At 37.8% G+C, this 16049-nt stretch overlaps 1 protein-coding gene across 1 annotated transcript in view; it reads right to left on the minus strand.

The window, feature by feature from the left end:
• Window positions 1–2836: 2836 nt before the first annotated feature.
• The window catches only part of UGGT2 (UDP-glucose glycoprotein glucosyltransferase 2), a 137580-nt gene continuing 124367 nt past the window's right edge, over window positions 2837–16049 (minus strand). Inside the window, exons 35-38 of the mRNA XM_040267273.1 lie at window positions 15569–15702; window positions 9188–9304; window positions 5343–5469; window positions 2837–3054 (exon numbers count right to left, since the gene is read on the minus strand). Of these exons, the coding sequence (XP_040123207.1) occupies window positions 3032–3054; window positions 5343–5469; window positions 9188–9304; window positions 15569–15702 (401 nt within the window). The 3' untranslated portion in view covers window positions 2837–3031. The remainder of the gene's footprint in view (window positions 3055–5342; window positions 5470–9187; window positions 9305–15568; window positions 15703–16049) is intronic.

Consider the following 16049-nt stretch of genomic DNA (forward strand, 5'->3'; position numbering starts at 1 on the left):
CTGTCACACAACAGGTCATTAAAAATTTGCTGGGTTTGTGCAGGTTAGGAAGACCTAGATTACTGGCCTTTGGACAAAACTAGAAACATTTTTCTGGGGGAAGCAGACCGTGGGAAAACAAAGGAAAGTCTACACGCCAGTGGTGGGTTTGTTAACTTTTGTATAAAAGGGAGTTTGGGCACGATGCTCTGAGGCCAGACACTCCACTGTATGGTCAGTTATGTCTACTTCACAATTCATCCTACTCAAGACTGGCACCAAGATTACTCCTTCTCTAGCTCTGCCCCCAATTTTAAATTGAACATTAGGTTACCTGGAGCCATCTCCATTCAAACATTTTGGTTTTGAACCAGTCTTTTAGAATTTAAGGATGAAAAGTTACCCAGATTTTAATCAAAACCTTTGATTTAAAAATGAAAACCATGTTACAACTACTGAAGCCCGTGCTCCCCAGAGCTTGTGCTCCCCAAGAGAAGCCCCCCCACCCAGGAGAAGCCCAAGCGCACAGAGAGTAGCCCCCACTTGCCACAACTAGAGAAAGCCTGCACACAGCATCAAAGACCCAGCACAGCCAAAAATAAATTTTTTTAAAAAGTGAAATCATATCAGACAGGATTCAAACCTTATATACAGTTGGGCAGGATCACATGTCTGAAGTAAATAACTTAAATGCAAATAATTATGAACTGTAGGGGATAAGATTATTCTCCAAATCTGAAGTCTGTAATCCAAGTTGTTAACAGCAGGTTCTACGTAGAGACCTCACTCTAGAGTTTCTCAGAAACTAGAATTTTACATTTGATACTGGGCTAATAAACTGCAAAATGGGGAACAGCTGTCCCATTACCTAACACTTCAAGACTCATTTTTTGAGTGGTTACAAGGTGGGCTGGGTGCCCCTAACCATGTGCTGCTATCACAAAGTTGCCTGTATTTTGAATGTGGATCAATCCGAGTCCTGGTCCTTTGTGCCTCAACTCCCTAACTCTGCCACCAAAAGTAAGATCTTAACAAGTCAATTGATTCTTTGGAAGAGGGTGGTTGCTATTTAGTTGCTAAGTTGTGTTCAACTCTTTGTGGCCCCACAGACTAGCCCACCAGGCTTCTCTGTCTGTGGGATTCTCAAGGCAAGAATACTAGAGTGCATTGCCGTTTCCTTTTCCAGGGGATCTTCCCAACCCAGAGATTGAACCCAGGTCTCCTGCATTGGCAGGTGGACTTTTTACCGCTGCGCCACCAGGGAAGCTCCTTGGAAGAGGGTGGACCCCCTTACTACTGAACAGAAGTGGGCAAGAGGGGCTGGGCAGTGACAGATTTTGTGTTACACTTACCACTTGCACTGTGAACCAGGGATCTGAGACAGATGTCAGAGCCCCTCGATGAATAGTCCTTTCTGTTCCAGGGGGAAGTTAAATGCTGCTGCTGAATCTCAGAGAAGAAAATTCTCTTAGCCATGCTTTAGTGACTGAAGACAGTCTGACTTGACATACTCCTGGGCAGTAGCAACTACATGTCTGGTCGTGTCCCAGGGGCTGGGCCTGGCCCATAGAAGCAACCATTTCTTTGGGCAGCTCCCATTTGTATCAAACTACATATTTATACAGAAAAGTCCAATTTTATCTGTAACTCCAGGCTAATGGCCTGTGGTGCTTCCTGGAAGTATTCTATTCTCTCCTTCAAGGAGCTACATTGTTCCCTGTACTTGAGCACTCCATTTCATCACAGAAAAACCCAAACAAGTAACCAGGGAGGGGGGTGGTTATTGGAAAAGGGAGTGAGGTCTTGTGATCTCTTATCAGGAAAAAGGAAGCTGCAAGGAGCTGAGCGGTTATTTTCAAATACTCTATGGGCTGTTATCCAATAGAGAAGGGTAGATTTGTTCAGAAGAGTTCAGAGGAATAAGCACAGACCCATGATAGACAGCTTCTGGCTCTCCATGGAACTCTGCACAGAACTGTCCAAAGACAGAACAGTCCGGCTCTAGGAGCAGACAGTTCCATATGGCCCTGGAAGCTTCCAAGATGGCATGAGGCTCCACCTGGCAGGGCCTTGAAAGGGGGGCTGGCACACTGGCTGGAAACTAAACTCTATTAACTGTTTCTCAAACCTCACTTATCAACAGGGTCATCCGGAACAATCATGATTTCCCACAATCATGATTTCCCACACTCACCTCAGCCCCAATGAATCAGCCTCTTCAGAAGACAGGGTCCAAAATGACACAGGTCTTCTCCTGTCCCAAGATCCTATGATTCTAGAGTAGCTGGACAGTTTTTTTTAAACATTTACTATTCCTATTCATCTAATATAAAAGAGAAAAGCTATTTATATTCTTAACTTAGTTTCTATAAAACTAACCAGTTCTTTTTTGAAAACAATACATACATATCCCATAAGTCCACAAATATAGTTTTATAAAAATAAAAATTAGAAACAGTAAAAAAAAAAAGCATAGGATTAAAACATCATATAGTTTAAGATAAATAAACTAAGTGGTTACAGTGTGGCACTACTTTCATTTTTAAACAAATAGTTAAGGTACAAATGGGCTTAATTTTTAAAAATACTATTCAGGGATAACCATAAATCCTTCTTTCTCAGAAGAAAAAACAAAATAAGTCTCTCGAATTTAAATGCATCTTTTGAATAAAGAAATATATAAATAAATACAGCTGGACTATTCAAAGATGTAGATGGTTTGATAAATTCCCATGAGGACCAGCTAGTCAGATATGTTCAACCTGGTTATCTGGCAAAATTATCACTTTAACTGATGAAAACCCAGTGTTTTATGCAATCAGGAAAGAGGAACCATCTAATTTTAAACACTCAATGGTCATTTCTTACAGTATATAAGTTAAATTTATTCAATACATTAAATACATGTTACTTTTAAATAATATAATTTAAATCCAAGAATATGTCACTGATCCTTAATGAAACTTTGACTAGCCTTGGAAGTAGTTCCACATTTCCCCAGCAGGTGGCAGATTTCTTGTCACACTTTCTCATCTTCTTACACAAGCCAGTGCTAGAGTTCATCATGTGTCAAAACTGTAAGGGAGGAAAGTATACTTAGCTCTTGAAATCTTAAATATCAAATTAGCTTAAACCTCACTAAGGCATGAATTAACATAAAGTGTAGGTGCTCACTGATGATCCTCCTGTTTGTTAGTTTAGTACCTACTCGCTTCATTAAGTGACAATGAGAACAGCTCTTTGTACATTATGGTATCTATTGTGCTGTGCTTAAGTCACTCAGTCGTGTCCGACTCTTTGTGACCCTGTGGACTGTAGCCCGCCAGGCTCCTCTGTCCATGGGGATTTTTCAGGAAAGAATACTGGAGAGGGTTGCTATGCCCTCCTCCAGGGGATCTTCCCGACCCAGGGATCAAACCCAGATCAGCTGCATTGCAGGCCAATTCTTTACCAACTGAGTCACCAGGGAAGCCCACGGCATCAATCATATGGGAGCATAACTACTTGCCCTTTTACCCACCTACAAGTGAGCTCCCATGAGTCTATTAGAACAATACTTTATTCATCTTTGTTATCTCCACGACCTAGCACCTTGATGGTGAAAAACAGATTTCTCACCAGGTACAAAGTATGCTGTCATTAATGTAATGGAACAACAAAGAGCAGAAGACATATGTGGTCTGTGTCTAAGATGGGCAGGCAGAGCATTCAAATGCAGGAATAAATACTATATAACTGTGAGAATCAAAGTCAATACCAGTGAAGACTTAAGAGTTCAAAATGTTTTTTTCTCCTGCATCAATGAGCTACACATACTAACTGATTTAAGAACATGTGAGAATTCAAAATGATATTTTCCAGGCAGAAATTAACTAAAACACAATTTAAACGGATCCTGTTCCACAATTCCAGATGGCAGACTTTCTCTCTCTCTTCACTAAATTCCACTGGAATTATGCAATCGATCAATCCTCTATTGTTGGACAGATTCTAGGTCATTATTAAAGACAACGTTGTGACAAACATATACACACATACATTTTTGTTTAAATGTAAGTTTCTAATGAATTGATGGATCAAATGGCATGTATTTGAATTTTTATGTATATTACAAAATTTCCTTAATTTATACAGCTACTATATGTATATTCACACTTACTTGTCAATACTCTTGCTAGTGCTGAGTATTGTTAATTGTTAATCCTTTAACTCTTTCCAATTTGATAAGAGAAACATTTCATCTCAGTGTTACCTGCATTTATATTTTATTGTAAGGTAATTATGTGAGTTTTCCTTTCTTCTTTCCTTTTTTAGTTTCTTTTCTTCTCTCCATCCTTCCTCTGTCTTATCTTTCTCTCCCTTTGAAAACAGTTACGCCACTTACATAATAATCTTTCTCCTGAATTGAAATGGCACCTTTATATTATTAGATTATTAAAAATACTCAGGTGTATTTAAAATACTGAACTTCTCCGACAACACACATTGATTTTGTAAGGAAAACAGAATCAATATAAAACACAATTTCATGCTTATATGAGGAAATTTATATATAATTTCAGCCTCCCTAAAAAGTAAAGTTGAGGACAATAAGAACTATATCCTGAACTACTGGAAAGAATTATTATGAGGATTAATTAGTCTAAACGGTGAAAGTCTTTAACATACTGACTGGAACACAACAGAAGCTCAACACTACTTTTAAAAAAGAGCAGAGAACAATAGAGACAGGTACTGACCAGGAAAAGGAATCATGAAGGAATCAAGAAGTTGATATCAGCTTTAAAAGAATATCCAACACACATTTATTGGTGTTAAGAGTTTATGTAGGGTGATAAAATGCTAAGGTAATTTCAGTTTTTTAAATCTAAGAAATGGAAACTAATGCAAACCACCCTCTAGTCTGTGATTAAGGCTACTGGAATAAGGAACCAGCTTTCTATAAGGAAACATACTATGTATGTCACTAATTAAGGAGACAGGAGGTAATACTTTATTTGGCTGTGTAAGGCTTTTATTAAACTTTGGGGCTTGGATTTTCATATTTAGGAAATTCAGTGTATCTTAAAGAGAGTGTTTCTTTTACTTTTTTTTTTTTTAACCTCTATCTTAGGTCAGGAGACTAATACTATACTGCTTATCTATGTGATGATATAAAGCTATATCCATAGGGGAATAGATTCTCTATCCATGTTTTAAATTTGTGAACTTAGTCCACATAAGAAAATCTGTAAACATGTCACAGACTTTGGTAAAGAAATTCTGATGTAATCATTTGATAACCATTAATAAATGATTTTGTAATCTATTCTAATTTCACTTAGTGCAACAAGTGCTTCATACACAACTGCAGAACAACTCACCTGCATTTTTCTTCTTGTTTTCAAGGTGATCTAACAGTTGCCGTATCTCAGTATCATACTCCACCCATTCTGGGACAATCCTGGCAGCAGCTTTTAGTTTAGGTTCTTTTGTTTTGGGGTTATTACACTGAAAATTTAAATATTAGAATTAGTTTAATAGAGAAAGGATCAACTGAAATGACAAACTGCAGTTTATATAAGCGGTGTTTAATGCAAACACTCAATAGAAGTTTAAACAAAAATTTGAAGATTTTCTGATGGTTCCTATGAAGTCTGTCAAACAATTCTATAAAATATTTGGACAAAGGAGCCAATTACATGACCATTCTGTAAAAGAGCACAGGAGACTATATTAATAAATATTTTCTTGCCTTTTCTTTGGACTAAAATCTGGTTTTACATACTTTTTTTTTTCCATACGTAAAACTAACTGTCAGCCTTTAGAAATGTCTCGAGTTTCTTTGGCAAAAGCATTTGTCCTCTTTCCTATGCCTCTGTTTTGATTACCAGCTGTGATATTAAAATCAGTTAACTGGAATTCATTTGGCAAAATACTGATAGTTGTGAAATTCAGAGTAGCCTATAAATCTCCATGCCTTAAGAATATTTAAATAGTCTGTTTAAGAGGCACAGTGGAAAAACAATGGACAGGGATCTTCGGTCCTCATGGTTCCAATTCTTACTGGCAGTTAGACTTGGACAGTCCCACTTAAACTAGCAGGGAGACCTGTGATGTTTACATCACAAAAAACACCACCAAACTATGTGTGCGCATATGTGGGCACCAGTGGCAGAACCTGTCTTTTCATTTGCAAAGGAGGAAATTAAAACAAGGTTATCTCCAAGACTTCTCTAACACCTGGTCAATTTTAATTAGCAATTGGTTCTACTATAAAGTTTCTTGGGAAATTAAGTTTAAAAGGCAAAAAGCAAAGGCAGAGTTTAAGGAGGGTCTGACTCTGGATGTATGTGAAGATACAGCTGTCAGGAGTAGTGCTAGTGGGCTGGATGTGAACTGTGAGGAAAGAGAGGCATCAAATATGACCCCAGTGTCTTTGGCTTGAGCATCGTAAAGAAAGGTTACAGGAGTAGCATAAACTTCACAGAGCTACACAGGCATCCAGTCTGTTCTTGAACAAAGCACACTAATAGAGCACGTGTCCTGAAGCTTACTTCTACATGGTACTTTCTCATAGTAGCCCCAACCTGCTTCATCTTTCATGCCTTATGGGAAAGCTTATTTATGAGCCATAAGCCTGGTATCTTAATCCTTTCCTCACCAAATATTTCCAGTTCATTCCATTGTGGATTTTTTCCTACAGTAATGTATTTCTGAAGTAAGTAGGTAACAGGAACTTCTCTGTAGAAATTAACTTCACAGATAATGTACTCTATAAACAAGATAACGGATTTTCTAATTGTGTCAGAAACAAAAAACAAAGTACTATTTTTTCCTTAGCTTATGCTACAATTGTCGATTCTTTACCTGCTAAGCCATTGGGAAGCATAATTTCTATCAGCAGTGCTTCAGTGGGGCAGTCGTCCCACAGGGGAGCTGTGGCCAGGTCTGGAGGTACTTGATTGCTGTAACTGGGGGCTAGGGGGCGCTATCGCTATCTAGTGGGTAGAGACATCCTATAATGCACAAGTCGGCCCTCACAACAGAGATCTATGGTTCCAACGGTCAATAACGCTTTTTCCTCACCATTAGGCCATTTCCTGATTTTCCTTTTTAAACTTTCCCTTAAGATAACCAAAAACAGCAAGTTCTTTTTTTATTTTAAATGTTTCTGTGGAAGAGATGATGTTGTCCACCAAAATCTATGCCACCCATCCACTTTCTCAGTAGACCCACTGCTAGGAAGTGGCTGCCCATCCAGGAATGATGATCCTCAGCTCTTCTTATAACTGGATGTGGACACACAACCAACTGCCACCAATGGGCCAAGGCCTTTAGGATCAGGATGCATCCTCCACCCTCCTTTCTTCTTACCCTCCAGATCAACACTACCCAACAGAAATACGATGGAAGCCACAAATGCAGTTTTACATTTTCTAACAGCCACATTAAAAAAATGTAAGAGGAACAGGTAGAATAAATTTTAACACTGTATTTCCAAAATGTTATCTAGTCAAAATGTAATCAATATAAAAATTAGTAATGACATATTTTTACATTTTTATTGAGTCTTCAAAATCTGATGTGTTTTATACCTTAGAGCATACCTCAGAGCACACCTCAGTTTAGACTGGCAACATTTTCAGTACTTTATGGCTGCCTGTGGGAACTGGCTGCCATACTGGATGGATCGGCTTCAGATGGACATAGATGATGGCAGGACCCTGGAGGATGAAGAAGTCCCAGGATGGACGGAGACTGGTCCCTGAGTCATGATGTACAGGGAAGCCACTCACTGACAGGACACCCACTTGGGCCTGGTGTATGTGAAACCACAGAAACTTGGGCATTTGCTAGAGTAGCTCATGTTAATCTAAGTACTAAATATCCCAAGGAGACTTATGTCAACTAATGGATGAGTCACATTCTTATACAACACAACCTTAATACTGTAAGGTCCTTAACCACTCTTTAGAAATTTCTCTTGTTTTTTCTGACCGATGACCACTTGTTTCTGCTACATTCTATCACCTATGATTGCAATCTAATTATATTTTGGCATGCTACTTTCTATACATATCTGGAAAAACATCCCTGTATTTTACTATCCAGTCTTATTTTGTTAAAAACTATGAGGTCTAATATTTTGACAGTTTGTTCTTCAAAGAAGATCTTGTACACAATTATTCTAAACTTATATCACCACATAAAAATATGGTCAGGAAAAAAATGATAATATTTTGTACTACTAGAGAAAATATACAGTATTGGAATATAATGTCTACATATGGACAATAAATCAACTAGTTTAAAATATTTCATGTCTAGATTTAAACTGTGTAGCATAAACTGCTTACAATGAAAACCTGAGAAAAAAATTTCTCAAAAATAATGAATAAAAAGACATATGGGATAATTTAAGTAGCTGGAATTATTCTGGCTGTCTTTATTTGGGGAAATTACTGGCATAAGAACTAAACTGATGATACGTTAAGATGATAACTCATCATCTTATGTTTAGTTTATGACATTTCAGCCAGTTGATGGCCTTTCTTTGAAAAGGCCTTGTGCAGAAAAGAACTAACACAGCAGGCTGCTATTAACACAGAGACTGCTGTTCTGAGAGGCCTGTGCTTACAAGGCTGGCCCTTGGCTGGCTTCTGGGAACTTGGGTTTCAGGTGTGTTCGAACCATTCCCTATGCCTAAACTGTGCAAACTTGTAATTTATGCTGACCACCTGCCTTTCTTCTAGATATGGGGAATTTTGGCATGTGCCAGGCCGAGGGGTTGTTTACACGACCAGCCCCCAATAAGAATTCTGGGCACTGGCTTTCTGGTAAGCTTCCCTGATAGACCACATTACACACGTGGTGGTGTACTTCTTGGAGCTTAAGGAATGAGGTAACTTCACAGGGAGAGGACTCTTGGAGGCTTGGATCTGGTTTTCCATGCGCCTTTTCCTTCAGCTGATTTCACTTTGTATTCTCTCACTGTAATATTTCCATAGCCATGAGATATTCTGAGTCCTTAGAGTCCTCTTATTGAATCACCAAACTTGGGGTGGTCTTGGAAGCCACTGATTCAGCCCTATACTTGCCAACATAGGTAAATAAAACAGTAAATTACAGACTGAGCCACAAGGTGCCATGCCATTTGTAAAACAGAAAATACTTCTATTAGATCATTTTCATATCTGCTTATACAAAGGAAAATGCAAACACTCACCAGATCAATTGTTTTGGCTCTTTGCTTGGATTCATCATCACACCAGGTTTCACACCACAACCATTCTTGGGGAAGAGACTTGATGGCAACTTGGTAAATCATATTATTGGGAAGATCCTATTAGAATGATTTCAACACAGAGGGATTTCAATTAGAGTCAGAGTGGAAGAAGTTGAAGCTGTCATTTAGATTATAAATGGATTCTATAAAACATACCCAAATCTGAGATGTGGTCATATTTTTAAGCTTTAAATACTTACCCAATGGTCTCATATCATGAATGAACCTGTGCACTGGAAGGAAGTGCACACCTACTCTGGACTTTACTCCTGCACTGGAGGTGAAGAGGAGGGCCCAGAACACACCTTTGCAATTCCCTTTCTACCTCCAACTGCCTTGAAACACCAGGATTAATCACTTACACTGTATCTTACTGGTTATGTGGTCACCACCACACTCTCCAGATTCTGAGGTGGCTTTTCAGTTCCCTGTCAGGAAACTTCTGCACACTCACAGCTTTCTAAGCAAAGACTGCTGGCATCCAGGTAAAAGGATGTTTAAATGGTAAATGAACCTAGTAAGTTAAAGACAGATCTTTGGAGACATCAAGAGACCCTTTACGCAGAGGTATCTGTTTACATGTCAAGGGTTGTAGAGCCTGTCCCTATGTGTCCCCAGAGAGTATCTGTTTGCATTCCGGAGCAAAGGGCATGTTTCCTTTCTCTCCCAGAGGGCACCAGGGGTACGTGTGTTGGATGTCCCATCTAAGGTCCAAGATTCATAATTTTAGGGTGCTTGTCACAGCACTCCTATTAATCATAATACAGAAAGTCCTAGCCAATGCAACATGATAGGAAAAGGAAATATAAACCAGTATACAGACTGGAAAGAAAGCAATAAAACTGTCTTTGTTTGACGGTGACAAGATTGATTATGCAGAAAATCCTAAGAATAACAAACTCCTGCAATGAATAAGCAATTATAACAAGGTTTCAGGATACAGCGTTAATATACAGAAAGTCAAGTGCTATATAATAGCAATAAACAAGTGGAATTTAAAATTGAAAGCATACCATCATTTACATTAGCACAATTCACCCCCAACCCCGAAACCCCACCAAACAAACCTAGGTAAAAATCTAGAAGAATGTTCCTCTACATAAGGAAAACTAAAATTCTGATGAAAGAAACCTAGGGACATCTAGATAGATGAAGAGGTATTTCATGTTCACAGATAGAAAGACTCAATATTGGTATGATGTCAGTTCTTTCCAACTCAATTTATAAATTCAACACAATCCTAATCAAAGTCCTAGAAAGTTATTTTGTGGATATCAACTGATTCTAAAGTTTACATAGAAGGCCCAGAATAGCCAACCCAGGGTTGAAGAAGAATAACAAACAGGATGATAATACTGAATTTGAAAATCTTCATATAAATTCTCTAGTAATTAAAACATGGAGATTTGTAAAACAATAGACAAACACAGCAATGGAACAGAATAGAGCCCAGAAATATGAGAATTCTTTGTACTTTCTACTCATTTTCTTCCCTGTAAATCTAACACTGCTCTAAAAAAGTCTTATCAATTAAAAAAAAAAAAGTTTGACTATTCCTTCTTTGAACCCCCTTTTCCTGGAAATCCATTCTTTAAATCCTTAAATAACTGGGTCTGTCATCTTATCTCAGCCACTTTCTCCCATCATACTCCCACTCTCTGACTACCTCTAGATTTTCAGCTTATTCCATCAAGTACTCAGACATCAATATCCTTCGATCCCCTCTGGGACCTGATCGCACCACTGTTTCACTGTCATTTATCCTCGATGTCTTCACTCTCCTTTCTTCAATTTCCATGGTTAAGCATTATATTTAATCCCTTGAATAGATTCTCAACTGTCTTACTCTTCTCTCATTTAGTTGGATATGTCTGGCAAAATAGTTCTGGTTAAATCCAAACTCTGACTTGCCCCCATCCAACTAAACATGGCTGGCAAAACACACAGACACATACACTACACTATTTTGCATTCTCATCAGCAGTGTATGATAGTTCCAATTTCTCCATATCCTTGCCAATGCTTTTATGGACCATCTTTTTATTATAGCCATTCCAGTGAGTATGATGTGGTATCTTGTAGCTTTAATGCAGTACCTAGTGACCAGTGATGCTGAGCATCTTTTCATGCATTTACTGGCCACTTGTGCACCTTCTGTGGAAAAATATCTATTTACATCCTTTGAGTATTTAAAAAATTGGTTGTCTTTTTGTTATTAAATTATGAATCCTTTATATCTTCTGGATACTAGTCCCTTATCAGATATATGATTTTCAAGTATTTTCTCCCATTCTGTGGGTTGTCTTTTTCACTTTGTGTTCTTTCATGAACAAAGTTTTTAATTTTGATGCAGTCCTATCTGTTTTTTCTTTAGTTGCTTATACTTGTTTCATATCTAAGAAACCACTGCCTAATCCAAAGTTACAAAGATTTATGTTAATACTTTGTAAGAGTTTTACACTTTATCCTCTCACATTCAGGCATTTGATCCATTCTGAGTTAAGTTTTTGTATATGGTGTTAGGAAAGGGTCCAATTCATTCTTTGAAGGTAGACATCTTATTGTTCTAGCACGTTTGTTGAAAAAAACTATTGTTTCTCCATTAAGTTATCCTGGAATGCTTGTCAGATATCTAGTGAGCATAGGTACATGGACTCTCTATTTCTGGACTCTCAATTCTATACCATTGATTTATATGTCTAACCTTATGTCAGTCCACTCACTGTACATATTTAAAGGGTACAATTTGATAAGTTTCACATATTAAATATTCCTGTGACACTAAGACCACAGTCAAGCTCATTGACTGTATACATAACCCTCAAGTTTTCTTGTGCCTTTCTGCAATCCTTCTGGGCTGTCCTTTCTACATACACCTAAGCCAGTTCTTGGGCAAACATGAACTGCTTTTTGTCCAAGTGGATTGGTTTACATTTTCTAGAATTTTATATAAACAGAATGACACAATATGTATATTTTTGGCCTAGCTTGTTTAATTAGATCAGCATAATTTTTAGATTCATCGAAGTTGTTATGTGTATGATGAATAATTCCACCCTTTTTACCGTTCAGTAAATATACGTTTTTACCATTGAGTAAAATCTTTTTTATTCAATCTGGTTTTGACAGATATCTGGGTTTGTGGCAGGAAGCTTCTGACATGGCCCGCAGTGATCCTTGCCTCACAGTACTCATTCTCTTGTGCAAGTATTCCTCCTAGATGTGGCTGGACCCAGTGACTTCCTTCTAACAACAGAACATGCAAACGTAATGGCATGTCAATTTTCTGAAGAGTGTGTGGAGAACTGATACTATTTCTTTCTTTAATACTGGGTAGAATTTCATGTAAGTTTGGTAGAAATTAGAAGCTATCTGGGCCTGGAAAGTTGTGCTAAATTCAATTTCTTCAATAGATACAGTGTTCTTCAGGTTATCTATTTCATTCTGAGTGCATTTTGATAGTTTGTCTTCTATGTAATTTGTCCATTTCATCGAAGTTGTTCATAATAGTTTCTTATTATTCTTTAAGTATCTACAGATATTGTGCTATCATGTCTCTCATTTCTATATTATATTAGTAATTTGTGTCTTTTATTTTTTTCGTGATCAGTCTGGCTAGCAGTTTGAGTTTTGCTAATTTTATCAAAAAACCAGCTTTTGTTCATAAGAAAACCTACTGAAACACATAATTTTTCCCATATTTTCATTTCATTGATTCCACTCCATTCATTAATTATCCCCTCTTTTCTATTTACTCTGGTTCAAAATTTACTTTTTTTCCCCTAGTTTCTAGGTAGAAGCTAGAGGTTATTTGAGACCCTTTTTCTTTTTAATATAGTACTTCGTGCTACTGCTTTTCTAAGAACTATTTTAACTACTTCAGATGATGTAACTTATCATTTACTTTGTGTATAGAAGAGAAGTAGCCTAAGGCTAAAAAATATATAAATTCATAGGAAATGGTGAATGGCTTGGTTGATTGGTCAGGGGACCAGAAAGGCAAAGACATGGGTCTAAGGGAGCAAAGTAGAAGTGACCCTGCTTATCTCTCCCAGTGAGCTTTCTGGGGAAGCTGTGCTTATTATCCTCATAACTCTGGGAGGCTCTGGGTCATATCACTAGGTTCGAGGAATCTAGGTGAAGGAACAAAGAACCAGCCCTCCTGAGCAAACAGTGACAATCAAGAAAGGCCATATCAGCTTTAGAGCCCCCTGTACGGGTTGTCTGAGGCCTTTGTTGAATTTGTAGAATTTGCCTGATTCTGCTTCCTTTCTTTCTCTAACAGCTATTGGTCCTGAAAGCACATCCTAATAAACTTCCTGCAAGCTAATTCAGAGTCAGTTTGTTTCCTGGATAACCTAACCTGTAACAGGCAGCTGAATAGTATCTACTGATGTAGGGAATAGTGGAAGAGAAATGTAGCTCGAATTTTGATTTTTAATTTCAGAAATGTTCTGGGCATTACTGTGTCTATTTCAATAGATTTAACATACGGGTTAGGCATTCAGAGGAGAGAGAAGAGCCAAAGATTTGGGAATTCTTGATAGAAAAACTGTGAATTAAAGCCCTGAGTGTTTGTAGGAATGCTAATGGAGTAAGAACAGAAAGAAAAGTGAGCCACGAGCAGAAATTTAGAGGATAGCAACATTTAAATAAGAGGCAGAAAAAGAGTAGCTCTAAAATAAATTGCAGTGAGAAGCAGGAAGATTTGGTATTATGAAAGCCAAGGGAGTTTCAAGAAGGTAAGGAAAACATCTGTGTTTCAAAGAAGGTAAATAAGCAAATAAGTGTTCACTGGATAAGAAGATATTACTCTGACTTAGGAACAGGAGTCAAATATATGAGAGAAAGGACAACTATTCCCCAAATATAGTGAAGCTGTTCTGGGAGAGTTTGTTTGAAAAACTGGTCTTTTCTTCAGTTATCCACAGGCAGATAGGGTTCCTTATGATTAACACACCAGGGAAATGACTGAATTATAAAAATGTGGTATTCGTAATCTAAATCTGGAATGTCACTGGTGTTTACTGCGGACTCAAGATCATTTTTTTCTTTTTACTAATTGGCAATATTGCAGACACTACCTTGCATTTGCACACATACATATGGCGAGTTCTCTCAACTTTAAAGAATGATTTTTTTTAAAATCGGTCCTTCAGTCACTGTGGTCTTGAATCAGTCATTAGTATTTTGAACTATACTGCATTTGCTTGACTTTTAAACAAAGGGCCTCAAGTTTCTGTGTTATCTAGACCCTCTGTTACCTCTCTTCCCTTATATCAGACTATTTTCTCTCCATCTATACTATTCCTCAAACATGTAAGGCCCACTCTCGATAGTCTTTCTGTTTGGAATTCTCACCAGTATCTGCACAGTCAGCTCTTAAGCCTCCATTGGAATGTCACCTTCATATAGTTCTCGGTCACTCAATTTACAACAGCAAACTCTAACCCCTGTTCACCATTCCTAACTCTATCATGTTTTCCTGTTTTACTTTGTCTCTGAAGTACTCATTACTTTTAAATACTGTTTATTGATTTATTTGGTTATTTTACCACTAGAGTGAAAGCACCAAGAGGTAAGGATCTCTGCTTTGTTTTCTGATGTCCCAGAGCTTAGGAGAGTATCTGACATATTGTAAGTATTTAACAGATACTTGCTGAATGAATGAACAAATATGTATGGTTCTAATAAGAACTTGTATTTTTTATTCACTGGAAAGAAGGAATAGTGGAAACTAAGGATGCAGGGTCTTTTTGTTGTTGTTTAGTCGCTAAGTCTTGTCTGACTCTTTTGTGACGCCATAGACTGTAGCCCTCCAGGCTCCTCTGTCCATGGGATTTCCCAGCCAAGAATGCTGGAGTGTGTTGCCATTTCCTTCTGAGAAAATTAAGGGTACCATAGTGAGGAAATAAGAGGACTTGGGAAAAAAGTATTTGTCTGTGAGGAAAAACAAAATGTAAGGCAGTATCCAGGGAGGGCAAAGGATGAAGGGAATTTATCTTAAAGATCAGAGAGAAAGAGAGAAAGGAAGAGAAAGGGGAAGAGTGAGGGAGGGAGACAGACACGTTTAAATGACGATGGAAGCGAGTGAGAAAAAGACAGGTAACATAGTGAGGACACACGGTGGAAAGAAGTTTAAGGATGGAAAAGTCAAGATCAAACACTTTAGTTCTGACAATGCTGGGCTTAAAGTGAAAAAATATGTACAAAATTGTGTACAGAGAAGAAAGGTTGAAAATACAAGATTTTGATGTTTATAAGCAGGGGGTTACAGCAGTCTATGTGTACTGAAAATTATTCCATAAATATTTCACTTACCTGATCTAGGTTTGAAAGACTGTTTGGATCTTGACTGAGAGTTTGGTACTGGCCCCGGAGCCTGTCACCTGCAGCAATTCTCCTGAACTTCTTGAGATCCACCACGTATAAGGCACTGTAAGAAATGTATACTCCTTGACAGCCAGTGTTGTTTATGTATATTAACTTTCCTCTAGTGTCTGTCTATAGTGATGGTATCAACTTTAGATACTCTTGGGTCTAACAACAATGAATCCTTTCATAGTTTTTTCCCCATGTCTAATACTATTTCCAAGGAATTTGAGGTTTGATTTGAAGCTGTTAGGATCCACATCCACTTAGGGTCACCGCCAAGTTTTTCTAAGATCTTCTGAAACTCATGGCCCTACAAAACAGTAATAGCTTTTTTTTTTCAAATTAAAAAAAATTTTATTTGGCTTCGCTAGGTCTCAGATGTGGCATGTGGGATCTAGTTCCCATAACAGAGATTGAACCTAGGCCC

This window comes from Oryx dammah, unplaced genomic scaffold, assembly GCF_014754425.2.
Source record: "Oryx dammah isolate SB20612 unplaced genomic scaffold, SCBI_Odam_1.1 HiC_scaffold_24, whole genome shotgun sequence".
In the NCBI taxonomy this organism is placed as follows: Eukaryota; Metazoa; Chordata; class Mammalia; order Artiodactyla; family Bovidae; genus Oryx; species Oryx dammah.